Below are 24,708 nucleotides of genomic sequence, written 5' to 3' on the forward strand. Positions count from 1 at the left end.
GGTTTTCCAACAATTCAAAATTGGAAGACTTTCATACATATGTGTACATACTAGTGAAGCATTCCTATATTGCTTTTGGAGTAAAAATGAATGTTTACCTATACAATTTTCTCTTTAAATTCTCCAAACATAGCAATGTACACAGTAAAAATCATTCTTAAAACTCACATTTAACTACTTACATAAATGATTCTAAGATATAAAATTAAATATAAAAAATATAAAATTTTTTGCATGAGGTATGTTTAATAAAAAGGAAGGAAACTACAAAAATTACACATAAAATCAACCTAATCAGAAAATAACTGAATTATATAAACACAGATATACCTTGGGTATATCTGGGTTCTCATGCAGGAACTGTATTTAAAGGAAAGCTAATATCTTTTAATATTATGCTGGTCTTATGATAATATCATTATAAAATAATACTAACATGTAAGTTATATAACTGTTATCAAATAGTATTCTTCAGAATAAACTTTACCCTAGTAATTTTTTTAAAGCCGACAGGACTTCATGGATGATCCAAACCATAAGCATTTCCAAAGGATAAGGTTGGGACTACCATTTTTCCTCAACTTGTATTATAATCACTATGCTACATCTAGTAAGATGTTTTCATTTATTATCAAGGAAGTCCTTCCTTTATGATTGTGTCAAGTCTTAATAATGTGTAAATTTGTATCTGCCTTAGTCCTAAAGGAGCTTTTATTAGCATGTCAGGGATAAAAACCCAATTTTACAACACATTTACACAGCACCAAGGATGTCAGGCATTATCTAAGTGTGTACAAATTACACATTCAAAGAAAACTTACCAGACAGTTGTTTCCACTTGACTGTCATTGAGCTGACGATTGTCCAGTTGGGCAAAAAGTGGAAAAAGCACTTGAATCCCTCCAATTGAATGAATTGCACTATGAATTGAATGTGTTACTATAGCTTTCACATCCTATGTTCAAAAACAAAAATGTGTATTAAATTTCTGAGGCATAAGTTATCATTATTTCCTTGTTCCAAATAACTTCGTAAAAAGAATTTCAAAAATATTGACATTTTTAAAGCCCTCAGTTATATAATTTTTGACACATATATAAAATAAAAACTTGAAATATCTTTGCCAACCACTTTAAATCTGGAACTTACGTTGAGATTTTTATACTGAAATATGAAGCTATAAATGGAAAAATAATTTAGAATAAGAAATACCATCAGAAGATTTAAAGACATTCAAGTAATTTTTATGTGGGGGAGTTATATTAGTACATCCTTAAAGCAATGTATATTTTTGTGTCTAACAGCTATCTGTTCAGCTAATCAAACGATTTTTTTTCCAAAGGATATATAACAGATAAGATAACAGAAATGATAGATTCCCTACTAAGAAGACTGACTAGTCCAAGGTAAAGTATATTGCCAAAAAATTAAAATAAAAAAATAAGGTAGAAGGCAAAAATGTCATGCAAAGAACTAGAAGATGAAAAAAAAAAATACCAACTGTAGACCTATAGGTTGGTAATATTTAATACGTAAAATACTGTTAATACTCAATGAAAATATGGAAACTAAGCTACTATTCACCTACCTGGAGCATTAGGGCATGTGGGGAATGCACAAAAATTGATGCATTTTCCTTTGGTGATGATTCCAGGCATAGCTGCGCATCAGTGGCCTTAGCATTATATGTAAATGCAATGCTACTTGCAAGTTTCCCATCATACAGAACCTGTTTATGATGTTCTGCCAAATGAATGTCACTCTCAGATTTAAATTTGAAGGTACTCTGAAAAAATAAAACTAAATTAAATTCTCTTTTTAAATGTAACATAATAAAACTCTAAAGTCTTAAAGCACAGAAGTATTTAAGATAATAAACAATTTGTTTTGACCCTTCCATGTGTCAGGTATTAGTCAATGGTATTATATTATTTTGTTAGCTCACTTCAGTTCTAGGAGTTAAATTGTACTCAGCATGCTAATAGACACACTCAGATCTTCATATTCTCATTTTTATTGTTGTTTTGATAATCTACAAAATAATTTTATTAGAAAAAAATGTACATTCAGATGTTATTAAATATAAAGGGAGTTTGATTTAATACTTCATGATATAAATTTAATGTTTCTTGTTAACACATTCACAAGTATGTACATGAGTATACAGTACCTGGGACATCAATTACTCATATAGAAAAATGAATATCATTTAAGACTATGAAGAATATTTATGTGTAGAAATATTTAGGTCTTAAGTATAGCAACATATTGAATAACAATACCACTCTACAAAAGCATCAGAAAGTCATGTTAAACCCAGAAGTTCATATATCTATATGAATTTTAATTTATATTTTATTTGCAAATTTGTAATTTAATGCAAATATTTTAAAACACTGTGCATATATAAAGTGTCACCACTTTATATACAGAATACAGAAATAATAAAGATGTACTAGCTGTAATAAAAGTATTGGTAGAAATGGTTAAAATTTCGCTACAGATATAAACCTGACAATGACAATGACAAGTAATATTTCACCTTTGCAACAATTACATGATATCAGTATTTTTATTATTTTCAACCTAACAACTATGAAAACTGAATGTTAGAAAAATTAAGATCTGGAATAGATGGTACCAGTATCAATGGATTAAAAGTGAGGTGACCTATATTATAATCTAGGCTCTACCACTAATTATCTCTAGACCTTTATTTGGTGTCAAAGATATCATTTAACCAATGTGGCTCGATTGGTTACTGTTACAGTAAGATTAAACCAAACGTTCCAAACTCACATTCTTGTAGGAGGTGAACAGACACATGCATAAATGAAGCAGGTCAAGGGGGGGTTTCTTCAGACTACAGCAGTACACGTTCTGTCTAAAAGTGTTCCTCAATGTTCAGCTCAGGTCAATTATTGTACCATGTTGCCAGTTCCTCAATATTTTTCAAAAGGAACATGAACTCTGGACTTTTACATAAATATAAAATCACCTAATTTGTAATTTAATGCAAATATTTAAAAACACTGGGCAGACCAAACATGTCAGGTCAAATTCAGCCCATTTTGTACTTCTAAACTCGTATCCAGAGAGCCTTCCTTACTGGAACCTGGATGCAAACCATTGAATTAGGCACATGCAAAGGGAAGAGCAGCATGAATAAATGAAAATTTGTACGTAAGTAGCTATGGAAGGATGATGCTTTTTGTCCTTTAAATGTAAGCACATTTACATATTTTGATATTAGAAATAAGCTAACCCAATTGCAGTATTTGGGATCAGACCTTGTTTTCTCTTCTCAATTAAATGGAATGCAGAACTTTATCTGCCACCCCAGAGATTTAAAATGTAATCTGTTTATATAACTCACAGATTCACACCTCCCAATCTAGAGGCAACAGTTGGGCTTAAAATATGTTCTGGTTTAAAATAAAGATTATATTTCAGTCCCTCTTGTACTAAAGAATAGGTGACAATTACAATAAAAAAAGATTTTTTTTTAAAGTCTTCTTTAAGAGGAGTCAACATGGTGGAGAAGTAGGGGGACCCAAAGTTCCCTTATCCCTCAAACACAGCAGTACTGAGGTCAGGAGACTTAGAATTTCAGGAATCTTGGCTACAGAGTGACAGAAACATCTCAAGGGGCCCTTGGTGACAAATTGGTAGGCCATAGGTGCGTGATTATGAATTGGGAGAGATAAAACACATGGTGCAGGCAGAGAGGAGAGGGATCCCCTTCTGTGGATAGACAAAAGGAAGAGAAAGAGAGGGTGTGGAAGTGTAGGATTGTATTTGAACAAGAGAAAACCCACAGACTGGGTAACGGGAAAAAAGGAGAAAGAACCAATTTCTAACACAATCCAGAGTTGCAGGACTTTCTCTGGACTGGGAGCAGACACACTGTACACTCTCCTGATGGGGAGGAGGAGCCAGCCCCAGGCTGGGTAGCTAGCTCAGAGGGCAGTCAGAGAGAGCAGTCATCTCCCTTGAGTGCTGTGGTAAGAAGGTATATAGCAGCTCCACGGACAAAAGATCCTGCAGACACCCACCAGCCAGAGGCCCTCTGTCTGCTGGCTGGGCAAAATGGCACTACACTGGAACTGGGGCATTGGAGCAGGATCCTTTAAATTCAGGGCCAGTGTGAATCCCAGCCAAGTGCCTGGGAGGAACAGGAAGCTGTGGAACGGGACAAACGGGACACACAGGCCGCTCGTGCAGGTGCCGCACTGTGGGAATAGCCTGAACACAGTGGTTTGGGTCATCTGGTCTGGGGAGGAGAGACTGGGGTGTCAATATTTTTCTCCCCATCACCAAAAAGTTGGGGCTTCAGAGAACAGAAAACAGGCCCACTGTGGAGGCTGGACCCGCCTATACCAAACCATGCCCCTCTTTGCTTGGTAGCTGAGTATCTACCAGAGCAAGATTGACAATGACAGAACCAGATGGCCCCTCCTGCAGACCAGTAGAGTCACCAGTTCCAAGGCACCTTCAGATATTGGTCTAGCAGTTTTGCATTTTCTGATTTGATTCTTGGTCAACTCTTATTTTATATATAACATATATGTAATATTTTTTTCCTTCCCTTTCTTCCTCTTCTTTCTTCCCTTCTCTATTCTGGTTGTTGGTTTGGTTAACCAAACATTTTTAATCTATTCTTTTTATACTTCCTCTATATCTCCTTCTTATTTATTTTCCCCTCTCTCTCTCTCTCTCTGAAGAGAGAGACTCCAAAACACATCCTGAAGGGCCAGACCCTGGACAGTGCATGACACCTTTTTAATATAGTAGTGCTCGCTGGTGCAGGACATGTAATAAGCTATTAAAACACATAAGGGACAGAAAACTAGCCAAAATGATGAAAACGAAGAATTCTCCTCAAAAGAAATTCCAGGAAGAAATGACAGCTAGAGAATTGCTCAAAACAGATATAAACAATATATCTGATCAAGAAAGAATAATTGTCATAAGATTAATAGCTGGGCTTGAAAAAAAGCTTAGAAGACAGCAGAGAATCTATTGCTACAGAGATCAAGGAACTAAGAAATAGTCACGATGAATTAAGAAAATGTTGTGCAAAATAAACTAGAGGTGGTGACAGCAAGGATGGAGGAAGCACAGAAGAGAATAAGTGAAATAGAAGACAAAATTACGGAAAATGACGAAGCCGAGAAAAAGAGAGATAAGAAAATACTAGACAATAAGGGGAGAATTAGAGAACTAAGTGATTCAATGAAATTTAATAATATCCATATCATAGGAGTTCCACAAGAAGAGAGAGAGAGAGGGGCAGAAGGTTTACATGAACAAGTTATAGCTGACAATTTTCCTAATCTGGGTAAGGAAGCAGACATCCAAATCCAGAAGGCACAGAGAACTCCCTTCAGACTCAACAAGAATAGGTCTTTGCCATGGCATTATCATAGTGAAACCGGCAAAATACAAAGATAGAGAATTCTGAAAGCAAATAGGGACAAATAGGCTTTAATCTACAAGAGTAGACACATAAAGGTAGTAGCAAACCTGTCTAGTGAAACTTGGCAGGCCAGAAGGCAGTGGCAGGAAATATTCAAAGTGCTGAATAGAAAAAATACGCAGCCAAGAATCCTTTATCCAGCAAGGCTGTCATTCAGAATAGAAGGAGAGATAAAGTCTTTCCAAGACAAACAAAAACTGAAGGAGTTCATGACTACTAAGTCCACTCTATGAATGGAACGTCGCAAAGACTACAAAGGACCAGAGACATTACCACAAGCATGAAACCTACAGGTAACAATGACACTAAATCCATATCTTTTGATAATAACTCTTAAGTGTAAATGGACTAAATGCCCCAATCAAAAGACATAGGGTATCAGAATAGATAAACAAATAAGATCCATCTATATGCTGTCTACAAGAGACTCATTTTAGACTTGAAGAGAGGGGATAGAGAACCATCTATCACACTACTAGAAGTCAAAAGAAAGCTGGAGTAGCCATACTTATATCAGACAAACTAAATTTTAAACTAAAGACTGTAACAAGAGATGAAGAAGGGCATCATATCATAATTATGGGGTCTATCTATCAAGAAGAGCTAACAATTATAAATGTTTACGCCCCCAACATGAAGGCACCCAAATATATAAATCAGTTAATCACAAACATAAGCAATCTTATTGATAAGAATACAGTAATTGCAGGGGACTTTAATATACACTAACAACAATGAACAGATCATCTAGGCAGAAAATTAATAAAGAAATAATGGCTTTGAATTATACACTGAACCAGATGGACTTGGCAGATATATTCAGAACACATCCAAAAGCAGCAGAATACACATTCTCCTCGAGTGCACATGGAACATTCTCCAAGATAGATCACATACTGGGTCACGAAACAGCCTCAATAAACATAAAAGAACTGAGATCATACCATGCATATTTTCAGACCACAATGCTACGAAACTTGAAATCAACCATAAGAAAAAATTTGTAAAGTCTCCAAATGCAGGGAGGTAAAGAACATTCTACTAAAGAATGAATGGGTCAGGCAGGCAATTAAGGAAGAAATTTAAAAATACATGGAAGCAAATGTAAATGAAAACACAACAGTCCAAAGCCTTTGGGATGCAGCAAAGGCAGTCATAAGAGGAAAATACACTGCAATCCAGGTGTATCTCAAGAAAAAAGAAAAATCCTAAATACAAAACCTAAACATACAACTAAAGGAACTAGAAGCAGAAGAGCAAAGAAACCCCAAAGCCAGCAGAAAAAGAGAAGTAGTAAAGATCAGAGCAGAAATAAACAAGATAGAGTCCAAAAAAATGGTAAAACATATCGATGAATCTAAGAGCTAGTTTTTTGAGAAAATAAACAAAATTGATAAACCCCTGGCCAAACTTCTCAAAAAGAAAACAGAGAGAACCCAAATAGATAAAATCACGAATGAAAGATCACAACCAACACCACAGAAATACAATTATTAGAGAACACTATGAAAAATTATATGCCAACAAACTGGACAACCTGGAAGAAATGGACAAATTCCTAGACACCCAAACACTACCAAACTCAAACGGAAAGAAATAGAAAATTTGAACAGACCCATAATCAGCAAAGGTAATGAATCAGTTATCAAAAATCTCCCAATAAATAAGTCCTGGGCCAGATGGCTTCCCAGGGAAATTCTACCAGACATTTAAAGCAGAGTTAATACCTATCCTTCTCAAACTGTTCCAAAATACAGAGGTGGAAGGAAAGCTTCTGGACTCATTCTATGAAGCCAGCATTACCTTGATTCCCAACAGACAGAGACCCCACTAAACGGAGAGTTACAGGCCATATCCCTGATGAACACGGACGCAAAAATTCTCAATAAGATACTAGCAAATCGAATTCAACAGTACATTAAAAGAATATTCACCATGATCAAGTGGGATTCATTCCTGGGCTGCAGGGCTGGTTCAATATTCACTAATCAATCAATATGACACATCACATTAATAAAAGAAAAGAACTATATGATCGTGTCAACAGATGCAGAAAAAGCATTTGACAAAATACAGCATCCTTTCCTAGTAAAAACCCTCAAGAAAGTTGGGATAGAAGGAACATACCTTAACATCATAAAAGCCATGTATGAAAAGCCCACAGCTAACATCATCCTTAATGGGGAAAAACTAAGAGCTTTCCCTCTGAGATGAGGAACACGACAGGGATGTCCACTCTCACCACTGTTGTTTAACACACTATTGTAAGTCCTACCTTCAACAGACAACAAAATGAAATCAAAGGCATCCAAATTGGCAAAGAAGTAGTCAAACTTCTTTGACACACTCCACATGGAAACATCACACTCTACATGGAAAGCCCGAAAGATTCCACCAAAAAGGCAGTTAGAAATGATATATGAATTCAGCAAAGTTGCAGAATACAAAATCAATGCACAGAAACCGGTTGCATTTCTATACATCAATAATAAAGCAATGGAAAGAAAGATTAAGAAATTGATCCCATTTACAATTGCACCAAGAACCATAAAATACCTAGGAATAAACTTACCCAAAGATGTAAAAGATCTGGATGCTGAAAACTATAGAAAACTTATGAAGGAAATTGAAGAAGACACAAAGAAATGGAAAACCATTCCATGCTCATGGATTGGAAGAACAAATGTTGTTAACATGTCAATACTACCCAAAGCAATGTACACCTTCAGTGAAATCCCAATCAAACAATTCTAGCATTCTTCTCAAAGCTAGAACAAACAATCCTAAAGTTTGTATGGAACCACAAAAGACCCTGAATAGCCAAAGTAATGTTGAAAAAGAAAACCAAAGCAGGAGGCATCACAATCCTAGACCTTACCCTCTACTACAAAAGCTGTAATCATCAAGACAGTATGGTATTGGCACAAAAACAGACACATAGACCAATGGAATAGAATAGAGAACCTACAATTGGACTCACACATGGACAGTGAACTAATCTTTGACAAAACAATAAAGAGTATCCAATGGAAAAGAGACAGTCTCTTTAGCAAATGGTACTGGGAGAACTAGACAGCAACATGCAGAACAATGAACCTGGACCACTTTCTTACACCATACACAAAAAAACCTCAAAATGGATGAAAGACCTAAATATGAAACAGGAAGCCATTAAAACCCTAGAGAAGAAAGCAGGCAACAACCTCTTTGACTTCAGCCGCAACAACTTCTTACTTGACACCTCTCCGAAGGCAATGGAAATAAAAGCAAAAATGAACTACTGGGACTTCAACAAGATAAAAACCTTCTGTACCACAAAGGAAACAATCAACAAAACTAAAAGGCAACTGATGGAATGGGAAAAGATATTTGCAAATGGCATATAAGATAAAGGTTAGTATCCAAAATGTATAAAGAACTTATCAAACATCCTAAAAACAAATAATCCAGTGAAGAAATGGGCAGAAGACATGAATAGATACTTTTCCAACGAAGACATTGAGATGGCCAACAGACACATGAAAAGATGCTCAATGTCACTCATCATCAAGGAAATACAAATCAAAACAACACTGAGATACCACCTCACACCTGCCAGAGTGGCTAAAATTAACAACTCAGGAAACAGATACTGGCAAGAATGTGAAGAAACGGGAACCCTCTTGCACTATTGGTGGGAATGCAAACTGGTGCAGCTGTTCTGGAACACAGTGTGGAGGTTCCTCAAAAACTTAAAAATAGAAATACTCTATGACCTAGCAATAGCACTACTAGGAATTTATCCAAAGGATACAGGAGTGTTGATTCACAGGGGAATATGTACCCAATGTTTATAGCAGTGCTTTCAACAACAGCCAAATTATGGAAAGAGCCCAAATGTCCATCAGCTGATGAATGGATAAAGAAGATGTGGCTTATATACAATGGAATACTATTTGGCAATGACAAAGCAGGAAATCATGCCATTTGCAACAACATGGGTAGAACTGGAGGATATTATGCTAAGTGAAAAAAGTCAGAGAAAGACAGATATCACATATTTTCACTCATATGTGGAATCTGAGAAACTTAACAGAAGACCATGGGGGAAGAGAAGGGGGAAAATAGTGTCAAACAGAGAGGGAGGCAAACCATAAGAGACTCTTACATACAGAGAACAAACTGAGGGTTGACGACGGGGGGGTGGAGAGGGGAAGAGGGGAAAATGGGTGATGGGTATCTGAGGAGGGCACTTGTTGGGGTGAGCACTGGGTGTTGTATGTAAGCGATGTCATGGGAATCTACTCCCAAAGCCAAGAGCACACTGTATACATTGTATGTTAGCTAACTTGACAATAAATTATATTTTATAAATAAATAAATAAATAAATAAATAAATAAATGAATGAATGAATAAGGATTATCTGAATGAAATTATGAGTTAACTATATAAGGTAGTAATACTGGCAACATAAAACCATTTTAATTTGCCTTCTTCACTGGTTGCCTTGGTATTATAATATCAACATTTTAATATGTATTTCAATAATATTATAAATGCTCAAAAGGTTTAATATTTATGCTTCTAACATAATCATTTTCAAAAAAATTTTCACAAATATGTTAGAATTTTTACTTACATTGCAAAGAACTGATCAGAAGCAGATTTAATTATTTTGGAGGAATAAAACATATGAGTTTGTTTATTGAAATAAAACTGTTTAGTTGAGGAATTTGAGGAAAGAGTATCTATGACATTGAGACATTGGGGAAGCAGACTAAATAAGGAAGAGGGGAGTCAAGGAGTTGGATGACCCAAAAGCAAGTTGGAGTTTAATCAGGTAGAGTAGTGCTACCTCCTTATGTTGATGATGTTATACCAAGAAAAGTAATGTGTGGGGCACCTGGGTGGCTCAGTTGGTTGAGGTACCGACTTCGGCTCAGGTCATGATCTCATGGTTTGTGAGTTTGAGCCCCGCATCGGGCTCTATGCTGACAGCTCTGAGCCTGGAGCCTGCTTGGGATTCTGTGTCTCCCTCTGTCTCTGCCCCTCCCCCACTCATGCTCTGTATCTGTCTCAGAAATAAATATTTAAAAAAAATTTTTTTTTTTAAAGAAAAGCAATGTGTAGACAGGAACTGGAGGAAGAGCAACGTAAGTTCCAGCTAGTGGAGCTACATTGTATTAAGGGTTTGGGGGGATTGGACACAAACAAAGGCAACAAAAGCAAAAATAAACCAGTGGGACTATATCAAACTAAAAACTTCCGCACAGTGAAGGCAACCACCAACAAAATGAAAAGGCAAGCTACCAAACAGGAGAAAATATTTGCAAATTAATTTCCTGATAAGGGGCTAATATAAAATACATATATAGAACTCACACAGCTCTAATTTAAAAACCACCAAGAAACCAGTCTAATTTAAAAATGGGCAGAGGACTTGAATAGACATTTTTCCAAAAAAGACATAAGGGTGGTAACAGACACATTTCACTAATTAGTGAAATGCAAATCAAAACCACAATAAGCTGTCACTTCACACCTGTTGGAATGGCTATTACTGAAAAAACAAGACATAACAAGTGTTGCCAAGGAGGTGGAGTAAAGAAAATCCTTTTGCACTGCTGGTGGGAATGTAAACTGGTGCAGCAACTGTAGAAAAGAGTATGATGTGTTCTCAAAAACTTAAAACTAGAATTACTATATGATCTAGCAATTCTCCTTCTAGATATTCATCCAAAAAAAAAATGGAAACACTAACTCGTAAAGATATCTGCACTCCCATGTTCACTGCATTGTTTACGATAGCCAAGACATGGAAGCAACTTCAGTGTCCATAGATGAGTAACTGCATAAGGAAAATGTTGTACATGTACGTATACAAGGGGATGTTATTCAGCCGTAAAAACGAATGAAATCTTGCCATTTGCAATGACATGAATGGACCTTGAGGACATTATGCTAAGTGAAATAAATCAGAGAAAAACAACTATACAACCTTACTTATATGTGGAATCTAAAGCAAGCAAGCCAACAAACAGAAAGAATTCACAAAGAATGGCCAGAGGTGGAGAGAAGAGATAAATAAAATGGGCAAAGAAGGTCAAAGAGTATAAACTTCTACTTACAAGATGAATAAATTCTGAAGAACAATATAAAGAATGTTGATCACAGCTAACAATACTGTATTGTATATTTGGAAGTTGCTAAGAGAGCAGATTTAAAAGTCCTCAGTACACACAAAAAATTATAACCATGTGAGCTAACCTTACGATGGTAGTCATTTCACCATATACACATGTATCAGATCATTATATTGTATGCTTTAAACGAATGTAATGTTATATGTCAATTATATCTCAATAAAACTTGGGGAAAAGCTTTGAAATTAAAAAAGTAAGATACTGTCTTCTCAGTTTTGTACAGTGCAATAAATAAATAGCTAAAAACATTGGGCTCAAAATTAGTTCCACTTAAGTCTGAATCCCAACCCTATCACACACTAGGTGTGTATACATCCCCAAGTTATTTACCTCTCATCTCTTATTACACACCTTACAGACAAAATAGTAAATAGAGAACTTTGAACAATACCTGGATCTTTAAAAGCAACACAAAATGGCAGCTGTTATCTTTACCGCATCTTTCCTACTTAGTATTATACAAGTATTTTTCTGTAAGATATTTTTCCATAAATGTCACTCACAAAATATATACCATAAATTTTATGTAATGACATATAGTAGTGAACATCCAGATATCTGTAACATAGTTGCTAATGAGGCAAAACCTCATTGAATAGAACCTAATCACCCAAACTGGAATTACTTAACATAAACATGGGAAAATGTTCCAGAACACTGCTAAACTCAACCAAATTAAGTTTATCTAATAGCTACAAGAGCAGGGACTTGCTATTTTCTAATAACATCTGAAAACTTCACCAAGTTAAGAATATAGCCATTTCCATTGAATTATGTAAGAATAACATATATATGGCAATACCTACTGCTCTCTCCATATCGCTATGTGACTAGTATTACTGATATTAATAGGTAATGACACAACATTCCATGAATTATGTTTCCTACTGTGTAACTTAAGAGAATGTTGCCACCTATACATTGGAGAAGTTTCCCTTCAAAATGAATAATCTAGGGCGCCTGGGTGGCTCAGTCAGTTGAGCGTCCAACTTCAGCTCAGGTCATCATCTCACAGTTCATGGGTTTGAGCCCCCCAACAGGTACTGTGCTGACAGCTCAGAGCCTGGAAACTGCTTCGGATTCTGTGTGTGTCTCTGCCCTCCCCTGGTCACACTCTATCTCTCTTTCTCTCTCTCAAAAATAAATAAAACATTTTTAAAAGTTTTCAAAAACAAAAATTAAAAATAATATGAATAATGCATATTAATAATAATATGAAGTAAAATTACTTCAAACTCTAATAATCTACATTTCCAAACTTCTCTAGGAAAATATATATATAGAATCAATCCATTCTCTTACCACAATTTTTTTTATAATTCCAAATGACTGGAAAAACAAAATTCATTATTTTGATATTCCAAGTCTTCAATAACTTGGTTTCAACCAATCATAATCATCCTCACATCCCACCATAAACCACTCAGCCTACTCTGTATTCTACCATGAAGCCATGTCTGTTTATGGATTAATCCATAAACACACCCTATACTCCCTTGATTCTTTCCCTTTAATCATGCCCTCTTTCTCACATTCTATCATCATGTCCTGCTCACCATCTGAAACTTATGTATTTTTCAAGAACCCTAAAAAACTTTTTCCTATGAAGAATTCCTAAAGTCTTTGTAGCTGAAATTAATCATCCTTTCACAAAACTTTAACAGCATTTACATTATATTTCCTTTCTGGTACACATATCAACTTTTAATTATAAACATTTAGGAATATAATTATTCTCATAAAGAGAGTATAAGTTTGATCATTTTTAATACTCTAAAGCTTAGAACAATTCCTTGAATAAATACGTAGTACACTGATGAAATTTACTCAATGGCATGCCCTGAAATCATTATTACCAACCCTTAACAAGCAAGATTATAAAGACTATAGTCTTTATAGACTATAGTCACAAGACTATAGTCTATATAGACTAGTCTCTAGTCTTTATAGACTATAGTCACAAACATGCCAACAAGTAGATCAGCACAGAAAATTTCACTGCATGAAGTGCAGTCAGTTGTTTCACACAGTGCATAATTATTTGTCCAATCAAATCTTTAAAAATTATGATAACGGCATATATAAAATTAGCAGAAATGCCAAGTATCAGCACTATAATAACCACCATATTTCAAATATTAAATTAGAGAAACACTGGTACCCACCACTATCCAGGAGAAATTTTTAACACAATGATACTAAGAAACTACTTATATGAAATTAATCAATCATTTCCCAATATTAAGCAATTTCATGTAACTCATTTTTCTAATATGAGTAAAAAGTTTTCAACATGCATGCAGTTGCACGGAAGAATAGATCTTGATAGGCTGGTAATTTTAAAAGTTAAACTGCAAAAGCAATCAATATTACATAATCATAAAAGATACACTTTGCAGACATGATTTGATTGGACATCTGTGTGAGTAATTATAATCTAGTAGAATAAAACTCCAAAATTTCTATACCACTACTGTCATTCGTTTGTACGACAATTACTGAGCAGCTGAGGATCTGGAGATAAACCTCTAACTGGGCTGACACTCCGTAGACTCAGACAACTGTGTGACCTCTACTCCGCCTCTTCTGCTATTAGTTAACACCTACTTTCTGCTAGGGCTTGTGGAGCTTCACCCCATAAATGTACAACTCTACCCTGAGCAAAGATGAACAGGGAACCCTCACAGACTTCTGCCTCTACCCCAACAGCTTTGTCCTTTTCTGCACCCTGTTCCACATATTCTAGCTGTTTGAGCTGCCCTTAATTCTGATCTCAGCCTCCTCAGCTCGGCTTACCTCCACCTCCTAGTGCCTCAATAAAAATGTTGGCCCCAGCCAGATACAAAGGATGAATATCCAGCTCATCTTAATTATATTTCTACCTGCAAGGATGTCAGGACTGTGCTATGTGCATTGACAAGTGTCAAAGAAACAGATAGTTTGCATAGTTTGCCCATTTTTATAGTTATTTACAACAGTAGGGCACATTCACTACGAGTTACTCCAAAAATGGATAAAATCAGGTTGGATGTTTTCTGAAATTAATTAATTAAGCCAGCACTTATTTCTTTTTTATTTTAGCCATTCTGACTAAAAGTGTACAAAGGTATCACATTGTGGTTTTGATTTGCATTTCCCTGATGATTAGTGATGTTAAGCATCTTTTCATGTGTCTGTTGGCTATGTGTATAGTCTTCTTTGAGAAAATGTCTATTCAGGTCCTCTTTCCATTTTTTAATTCGATTGTTTGTTTTTTGGGAGTTGCATTGAGTGAATTCTTTATATATTTTGGATATTAACCTCTTATCAGATATATCATTTGTCAATATCTTCACTCATTCATTAGGCTGCCTTTTCATTTTGTTGGTGGTTTCCTTCACGTGCAAAAGCTTTCTATTTTGATATAGTCCTAATAGTTTATTTTTGCTTTTGTTTCCCTTGCCTTAGGAAACATATCTAGAAAAATGCTGCTAAGGCCAATGTGAGAGAAACTATTGCCTATGTTCTCTTTAAGGATTTTTATGGTTTTCAGGTCTCATGTTTAGGTCTTTACACCATTTTGAGTTGATTTTCAGCCACTGTGGAAAACAGTATGGAGGGTCCTCAAATACTAAAAATAGAAATACTGTAATCCAATAATTCCACTACTAGGTATTTACCCAAAGACAGTGAAATTACTGGGATGCCTGGGTGGCTCAGATGGTTGAGCATCTGACTTCAGTTCAGGTCATGATAGCACGGTGCATCAGTTCAAGCCGCACATCAGGCTCTCTGCTGTCAGCACAGAGCCCGCTTGGCATCCTTTGCCCCTCCCCTGCGCATTCTCTCTCTCTCTCTCTCTCTCTCTCTTTCTCTCTCTCTCTCAAAAATAAACATTTAAAAAAAGAAAATGAAAACACTAATTCAGAATGATAGATGCACCACTATGTTTATTGCAGCATTATTTACAATAGCCAAGATATGGAAGCTGATGATTGCTAGAGGGGAACAGGGTGGAGGGTGGAGGGTGGAGGGTGGAGGAATGGGCAAAATAACTAGAGGGACTGGAAGATACAAGTTTCCAGTTATAGAATAAATAAGTCACAGGAAAAAAAGGCACGGCATTTTACATAGTCAATGATACTGTGATAGTGATGTGTCATGATGAATGGTAGTTACACTTGCACTGAATGTAGCATAATGTATAAACTTGTCAACTCACTATGTTGTACATCTAAAACGTATGTAACATTGTGCCACCTATAGTCAAATAAAAATTTAATTAATTAAGAAACTGTGTAATTGGATAGGTTTTAGAAGATCGTTTTGCCAATTCTCCTCCTCATCTCCATGGGGAAAAAAAATCAGTTAAAGAGTACCAATGGATCCAAAAAGGAACAACAACAACAACAACAAAACCAGCATTTTCAGTTGGATGAATTTATGAGAGGTAATCGAGAGAAGCAGATTATTCCCTACTAAAATAAATAAAACTCACTTATTCCTAATGAATTTCAAAAAATCTTAAAAGTTTCGTGAGCCTGACTGAATCAGTTTTCAAGCTATGTCCTCTATGAAGCATTTCTCAGTTCCTACAATCAGAATCCTTTTCCATGATCCCACTGGACTTACTGTTTTCAGATTGTATCAGGATTATAAATTCAATCAACTTCACTTTTTAGCTTTTTTGTAGGTCTTTCTCCCTTACTTGGTTATAAGTTACTTAAAGGTAATTGAGAGCTTTTCATGTTCCATAATGCCTATAATAGTGCTCCATGTATAGAAATGGCTTAACAAATGTTCTCTGAATTTTAAAGTTGTATGAGGAAATTCATCCAAATAGAATTGTTTTCCCTCTAGTCATTTCAAAGCTACTTCTATTTTTTAATGTTTATTTATTTATTTTGAGGGGTAGGGGAAGGAGGGGCAGAGAGACAGAGAATGAATCCCAAGCAGGCTCCAGGCTGTCAGCACAGAGACCACTGCGGGGCTCAATCCCACCAACCATGAGATCATGACCTGAGCGGAAATCAAGAATCAGACACTTAACCGACTGAGCCACCCAAGCACCACTAAAGTTACTTTTTAAATGACTTTTCTTTATCCAGGGAAAATTCAGAATTTAGAATAAAATTATCCATTCCTCTTTATTTAATATTTTGGCATTTTAATTTTTATTTTATTATTCTTTTTTTGAGAATATGCATACCCTTTATATTAAGATAATACTTTTAAGATTACAAATATACTATCCTATTTCTTCTTTGATTCTGCGTTTCTTTATGGATTCAATTCGGTCATTAAACTTTTGTTATCTACTATTGCTAAAACCTACCACTTTCCAGTTTTTGTCTATTTAAATATCTTTATTTGACTTTGTGCCCTTTTCCTTTACTTGCTACATGTATGAAAGAGTTGGTTGCTTTGAGAAACACAACAAGCATTAAGTATGAATATGAAATCACCAATGTTCTTCGCCACAAACTGCACTTATAACCAGTAAATTCTTTTTTGAGCTGAAAGTCTTGTACTAATAATTACTAATATAATTCATTCTTATAATCCTCAGTGATTTAAGTGAAAAGTCCTAGAAAACACTAAAGATATCACTCTGGCTCCTGGTTACTATCCTTTAAAAATAATGCTGAAATAGCTTATTAACTCTTATCTTTTTTTATAATCCTATCGCGCTTAAGAACTCAGAATACCTGCTTTCTAAAAATAATGATTGAAATAAAATACTGAAAAATGGGTTACTAAATAGTAATTAGCTTTGGCATGTTGGCATTTTAACAATTCTGAAATGTATGTGCATTCTTCTGTCTGGAAAAAATGCCTTAACTTTCATTTTGTTTATATTGCTTCCAATGAAATAAACAATGTTTAATATATTCTCTAGAAGTTATAAAATCTTTTTGGGAAATAACATATAAGAAGTCTAAAACAACCTATTCTTATTTGAAAAAAAAATATCCTTAATTTTTTTCAGTCCATGATGCAAATATCATAATTCCCTGCTTTGGCTTGTAGGAGCAAAACTACCTCACATTATAATTAACTAAATACAACATTTTTAGTTTTTTTTTTAATTATGATACAACTTAAGTGACTTAATAATTTTATTATACTTACTCCATTTGGGTTATTTACATCACTTCCAACACTTCAAAATTATATATGAAAGTATAATAAGCATGCTTGTGCATATATATATCAGTATTTAGTAAATTATTCTTTGAAGGATTTCCAGAAGCAGAATTGTTACATAAAATGGTATGAGTAGCATGGGGATGAGAATGAGGAGTGACTGCCAGTAGGCATGCACGGTGATAGAAATGTTCTAAACTTGGACGGCAGGGATGTCAATACAACTCTGTAAGTTGCTTAAAATAATTTGCTTGTAAACTTAAAATGAGTGAATTGTACAGTATAGAAATTACATTTCAATAAAGATGTTATATTTTTTAAAATGAAAAAAGAGGGTTATGGACATTTTCCAACCAGACATTGAGAGATGGAATGAGACAGGAAAATACAACCCATACATATGGAAAATACGCAGGCAATAGAAACTGCCAGTGAGAGCACACACATGTTAGCTTTAACAGGAAAAGTCTCCAATGTAGCCATTAAAAATATGTTCAAAGAACTAAAAGAAAATAATAATTAGAGAAGTAAATGCAGGTATTATGATAATGTCATATTAAATAGATAACATCAATTAAGACAGAAATACTATAAAAACAATCCAAATGGAAATTCTGGAGTTGAAAAGTGTAACTGACCTGAAAACTTTTCTAGAGGTCAACAAAAGATTTGAACAAAGCAGAGGACAGAATTAGCAAACATGAAAATAATAAAGATTATGTAATCCAAAAACCAGAGAGAAAAATGAGTGAAGAAAATGGAGCCTCAGAGAAATATGGGAAACATGTACCAACATATGCAGAATGGGATGGCTGAAGTAGAGAAGAAAAAGAGAAAAATATTTAAAAATTTGATGGCTGAGAACTTCCCAAATTTTTGGAAAACACCAATTTACATATTCAGCCCATGAACTCAAAGAAAAATGAAAGCAAAGAAATATACAGACAGAAAAATCATAGTACAAATGCTGAAAACCAAAGACACGGAGACAATCTTAAAGCAGCATGAGAAAAATGACTCTTCACCTAAAAAGAACACCAATAAGTTCAAGAGTTGACTTCTCATCTAAAAAAATGGGAGGCCATGGGGCACCTGGACAGCTCAGTCGGTTAAGCGTCTAACTTTGGCTCAGGTCATGATCTCGCACTTCGTGAGTTTGAACCCCACATGGAGTTGTCTGCTGTCAGCACAGAACCCACATAGGATCTTCTGTCCCCTTCTCTCTCTGTACCTCATCCACTCTCTCTCAAAAATAAACACTTAAAAATAATAATAATAATACATAAATAAATGGAGGCCAGAACATGGTTTAATACAATATTCAAAGTGTTCAAAGAAAATCTTTCAACCAAGAATTTATATCCAGGAAAGCCATCTGAAAACAAAATGAAATACATTCAAAAAACATAAAAACTGAGACAATTTGTTGCTATCTGACCCACCCTACAAGAAATAACAAAAGAAGTCCTTCAAACAAAAAGAAACCCAAAAACTAACTTGAATACACACACACACACACACACACACACACACACACACACAGTGACAAATATAAAGATACGCAAAGTAAATCAAACATGTATACTCAAGTCACCGAAAAAGAAAACCAAAGCAAGAAAACAGAACACTAAACAGTATATGAAAAATTTCTTGAAATACAAAAAGATGCAAAACTGCATACCGAGAGTGCACACCATTCATCTGAGAAATCAACTCCAAATGACCAAGACATTTCTACCAAAATTACTAGATACAAAAGAAATCCTTTGAACATATAGGCAAAAAAGAACAAGTGCTTGATAACAGAAAGGATATCAGACTGCCATCAGACTTTGAACAAAATATTTAAAGCCAGAAGAAAATTAGCAACATATTTAATATGTTCAAAGAAAGGATAGTCAAGGATTTTATAACCAGGCAAATGCCTATCAGGTGTAAAAACCCCTAACAAACTAACAATGAAACGCAGTCCTCAAGAAGTATTACTCCCACGATTCCCTTCTAGAGAAATACACTAAACAATGAGCTTCAGATACCCAAAATACATCAATACAAGGAATGGGATGAAACTAAAATATGTAAGTACTTACAAGATTACAACTAAGTAAGAATTTTAAAAATTGAGAATAGTATATAATAACTATGTATACTCACAATGTAGATCGTACCATGTATTAGTCAGCTAGGGCTGCCACAGCAAAGTACCAAAGTCTGGGTAGTTTAAACAATAGAAATTTATTTTCTCACAATTCTGGAGGTTAAAAGCCTAAAAATCAAAGTGTCAGCATAGTTGGTTCCTTCTGAAACTTCTCTCCTACTCTTGTAGATGACCACGTCTCCTCCTTGTATCTTCATATGGTTTTCCCTCTGTGCATGTGTGTATCTTACTGTCTTCTTACAAGGACACCATTCATATTAGATCAAGGCCCACCCTAACAGCCTCACTCAAGCTTAGTTACCTCTTTAAAGGCCCTATCTCCAAATATAGTCACATTCTGAGCTACTGGGAGTTAAGACTCCAACATATAAATTTGGGGGAAACACAGTTCAGCACATAACACATCTGAAACGATATACAAAATGGCAATGAAAACGAAGAGAGCATATACAAAAAAAAAATAACGGTTTTCAGTAATAACGTCATTAGAGTAGTATCAGTAGTGTTGTTCAGAGACTACTGTATGTGTAATTATGGACTGTCCTCTGTGCACATGACAACTAGTATTGTCAATAAAGAAGAAGGAGATGTAGATTTAATTTAGGGAAGATCAAGTTAAAACACAACAAGCCATTAATTTCCCACTAGTAGAAATTAAGGATTCTTGGAATAATGGCTGATTCCAGGACTTAAGCAACAAAATGTTCAAGATGGGTCTGAAGCACTGTCATGGGAAATAGCAAGGAAGCTATCAAAGACTACAGAGTCAGGTCAAAAGACTAAAGGACCAACTAGAACTCATCACTCAAAGGTGGGACAATTTGAATTTCAAAAAGGAGAATAACTGCTATAGATTGAAACACTTCAAATACATTTAAATCCATGAGTTTACAATGAAATTTTAAAAACCTAATCAAAGATCTCCAAATAATGAGGAAATGGCATTAAGTTATCCATTTTCCCTCAATGACCCTTAGGAAGCATTATTTGACTGAGTTGGTGGAGGAAAAACTTGTTAGCATATACAAAATGTTCATTAACTGGGTAAAAACCTTGTAGGAATTTTTAAGACCAGAGAGTAAAAATTATCTGAACGTGGATAATAAAATGTCTTGCTGAAAGCATTATATTTGAGGGGTGGGGCAGAACTTTGGAAAAATAGAACACTTGTCTCACCACTCATTGAAATTCTATTATGATAAATATAGTATATCTTTAAATAATACACCTGATATTTTAAAGCAAATATAGCTAAACAAATATGATCACAAGCGGTGTATTTTCCAAAAGATTCACCTTAAAACTACTTACACATACATTCTATTACTCAAAACACTTCTTATATATATAAGATTTTTAAAAAACATTTTCAGGGGCACCTGGGTGGCTCAGTCGGTTAAGCGTCCGACTTCGGCTCAGGTCATGATCTCACACTCCAGGAGTTCAAGCCCCACCGTCGGGCTCTGTGCTGACAGCTCAGAGCCTGGAGCCTGCTTCCGATTCTGTGTCTCCCTCTCTCTCTGACCCTCCCCCATTCATGCTCTGTCTCTCTCTGTCTCAAAATAAATAAAAGTTAAAAAAATAATAAAAAAATAAAAAACATTTTCAAAATCTACAGCATTTTTAAAGACCTTTATTAAGTGGCGCTTGCAGTCTGCTGACTTTTTGGAAAAAAATCAAATAGTAAACATTTATTAGAAATTAAAAATGAGGTTGTTAAAAATCTCAACTTTTCCAGATATGAAACAATTAAAAAACCTTTTTAAGTGTACTGAGGAAAATCAGTCTTAAAAGAGAGAGAGAGAGAGAGAGAGAGAGAGAGAGAGATCTTTAGGTAAATGTATCAGAAACTCCAGTCTGCAGAGATAATGCAAAGAGCTTTAGCTATCTGGTAAATGGACAAAACGCAAGCATTTGAGATCTTCAGCTCCAACCTCCTGTTATCTCTTACTGTTGAAACTTCATATTCATTTCCCCTTGTTGGCTAACTAAACCAGATGATGGGATGACGGCAGAGATGGTAAGACTACATTTACTCTGCCCTACCCTGCACAGCCTTGGTAGAGGACTAATTCTCCACTGGTGGGTTGGCTGCTTTGTCTCTTTGCCATCTTGTGGTTTAGGGTTTTCTGGGCTTCTGTCTGTGTTGTGGTAATTGAGGTTGCAATAGTACAGATGCGGGGGTGGCTACTGACCCTGGGTCTCACCTCCTTGATTTTCCTTATCTCCTTCACTGCCATCCTCTTTAGGTTGCCTTTGGCAAGGAAGGTTCCTGTGGAATGGTCATTTATAACCCCAATGCATATTCTGTCTCACTGGTCTACCTTGCTCTCCTGAACCCTTGTTGTCAGCACCTTCCATCACTTCTCCCCACACAGGGAAGTTGGAATACTGTGTTCAACACCCATGGCGTCTCCACATGTAGTAAATAAAGTGGACACGGTGACTTGCAGGAGGGCCTGGCCTTTCGGGGCCCTCCTGGATCCCACATTCTTTTCCCCATTCTCGCTATTCTGGAAATCCTACTGGTAATTGTGTGGATAACCCCTGCAATGTGGATCGTGTCTATAATTTAGCAGGTTAGTCTGCTTCACTGGAACTTCACTGGAACTGGAACTGCCTTGCACTGGAACTCTACCAGGGCCTGTAACATATGCTACCTCTGCACCCATTTTTGTCCTTTCAACAATATCAAACTCAACAGCCTCTCCATCTTCCACACTGCAAAGGTGTTTCCTGGGGTTATTCTTCTTTATGGCAGTCTGGTATACAAATATATATTCCCTGCTGTCATCCCTGTTGATTAAACCATATCTGCTTCTTACATTAAACCATTTACTGTTCTCCAAATCTTCCTTGTGATGAACTTGACCCTTCAGGTACTGCCAATATGAGGCCACCCTGGCTGCCGCTTACTTCAAGGATGGATCTCGGCCTCACTACTCAAGGTTGCAGTGACTGGGGCCAGGAGCAGCACCAGGCCCCTGGTGAGGGGGTGAGGGGGAAGGTGGACAGAACTGTTCAAGGCTTTCTGGGATCCACTCTCCAATTCCAGTACTGATCAAACTCTATAACATTTTAAATTACACTTTTGAAGGAAAACAGTCATCCTCGAGGGATGGATCTAATTTTTGGGAAAAAGAAAATCAACTTGAAGCCATGTTTGATGAATTAACAGGTGTCACAAAACCATCTTTTATTAAAAATATAGCATAGTTCTAAGTAATGAGAACTATTTTTTTTGTGTCACTTAAAAACTGACCCTTTAAAAGTAATTCCAAAAGAATTGCAACTAATTTGAAAAATGTTATCATACTTTGAGTATGTTCATATCATCCAAAGATACTAAAATAAAAAATCATTTAAAGTATGACAATTTGAAAATAAAGCTTCACCATTTTGCAAAGTTTACATGCCCCTATTCATATGCACTTAAGTATATAGTACTCAGAGGTTTTTCTTTCCATAAAATTTTTACATACAAATATATTTAACATAAATAAATGTATAAAACAGTAAAAACAAATAATTAGGAAACCAGAAAAAAATCAACTACATATAAACAGCTCTTCAAAAGGAAAAAATGATGGAAACTGAGTGATGGAATATTACAAAGGAAGAGATAAAGTCTTGGTATGCAATGCACTAGAATGATACACACAGAACTAAACTATACTTTCAATCACAAATTAATGCTTCTCTTTCAATTCTGAAAAAACACTACTGTCTTCATTAAGTGAAAGATTCTTTCTCTCATTTTAACTAATTTTAAATTGTGATAATCAAGATCACCCCTGACCTCCATACTGCTAAATCCAATTGCCATTTCTCAGTCCTGAATTTACTCAACCTGTCAGCATCATCTGACAATTATTCACCTCCTCTTCCTTTAAACTGTCCAGGACACCACACCCTGCTGCTTTTTCCTTACTCTCTTGCTCTCCTCCTAATTTTCCCTTGCTGGGTCCTTCTCATCTCCATAACCTGCAAACATTGGCTTTTCCAAGGACTCATTCCTCATTCATCTTTTATCTCTGAACTCACTTCATTGATTTCTAAATCCAGTCTCATAGCTTTAAATCCTGTATATACCCTACCAATGCCAAATTTCTATCTCCAATCTAGACTTCTCCCCCACAATTCAGGCATACAACATTTCTCCATTAGATGTCTAACTGGCATCTCAAACTTCCCATGTCCAAAACCAAATTCTTGACCTTACTCCCCAAAATTTAGTCTTTTCAAATCTACCCTAGCTCAGTAAATAAAAAGCCCATCAATTCAGTTGTTCAGGCTAATATACATTGGATCGCCTTTGAATCTTCTCTTGTACCTTTAATCCACATTCACAGGGACAGAAAATCCTACTGGCTTTACCTCCAAAATATATGTAAAAGCTGACCTCTTAGAGTATTATTTTAGGTATGCTTTATCAAAAATCCAACCAAGTTCCATTACTTCTATGGATATCAGCCTTATCTAAACTCTCTCTGAGTCACAGGGAAACACAATCACAGTGTTCTGTAATCTCTCAAATAAGATCCTAAGTGGCCTTTACACCTGCTTTCCCATGTGGCCTGAAAGCTCTTCCCCAAATATCCACCTGGCTGGCATCAACTTCACCTCCTTGAAGTCTTTAGTGAAATCTCCTTCATCACTCTATTAAACCTGTAGTCCAGAATTTTCTCTGTTTTTTACATGCTTTATTTTTCCCATAGCACTTACCGCCATCAAGCACACTATGTATTTTTGTTTTGTTTTC

General features: G+C 35.6%; 1 protein-coding gene and 1 pseudogene across 9 annotated transcripts in view; both read right to left on the bottom strand.

Moving 5' to 3' along the window:
* Nucleotides 1-24,708, bottom strand: part of NBEA (neurobeachin) — a 678,493-nt gene that overhangs the window by 546,556 nt on the left and 107,229 nt on the right. For 8 of the 9 annotated variants that reach the window (XM_053900309.1, XM_053900303.1, XM_053900292.1 and 5 more), the window contains exons 9-10: nucleotides 1,589-1,786; nucleotides 822-955 (exon numbers count right to left, since the gene is read on the bottom strand). In XM_053900309.1, the coding sequence (XP_053756284.1) occupies nucleotides 822-955; nucleotides 1,589-1,786 (332 nt within the window). Of the gene's footprint in view, nucleotides 1-821; nucleotides 956-1,588; nucleotides 1,787-24,708 lie in introns of those variants that run through there. The other variant, XM_053900318.1, reaches the window with a different exon arrangement.
* Nucleotides 21,979-24,677, bottom strand: LOC109265800 (Y-box-binding protein 1-like; annotated as a pseudogene).

The sequence above is a fragment of the Panthera pardus genome, unplaced genomic scaffold, assembly GCF_024362965.1.
Source record: "Panthera pardus isolate Hobbes unplaced genomic scaffold, ASM2436296v1 HiC_scaffold_1, whole genome shotgun sequence".
In the NCBI taxonomy this organism is placed as follows: domain Eukaryota; kingdom Metazoa; phylum Chordata; class Mammalia; order Carnivora; family Felidae; genus Panthera; species Panthera pardus.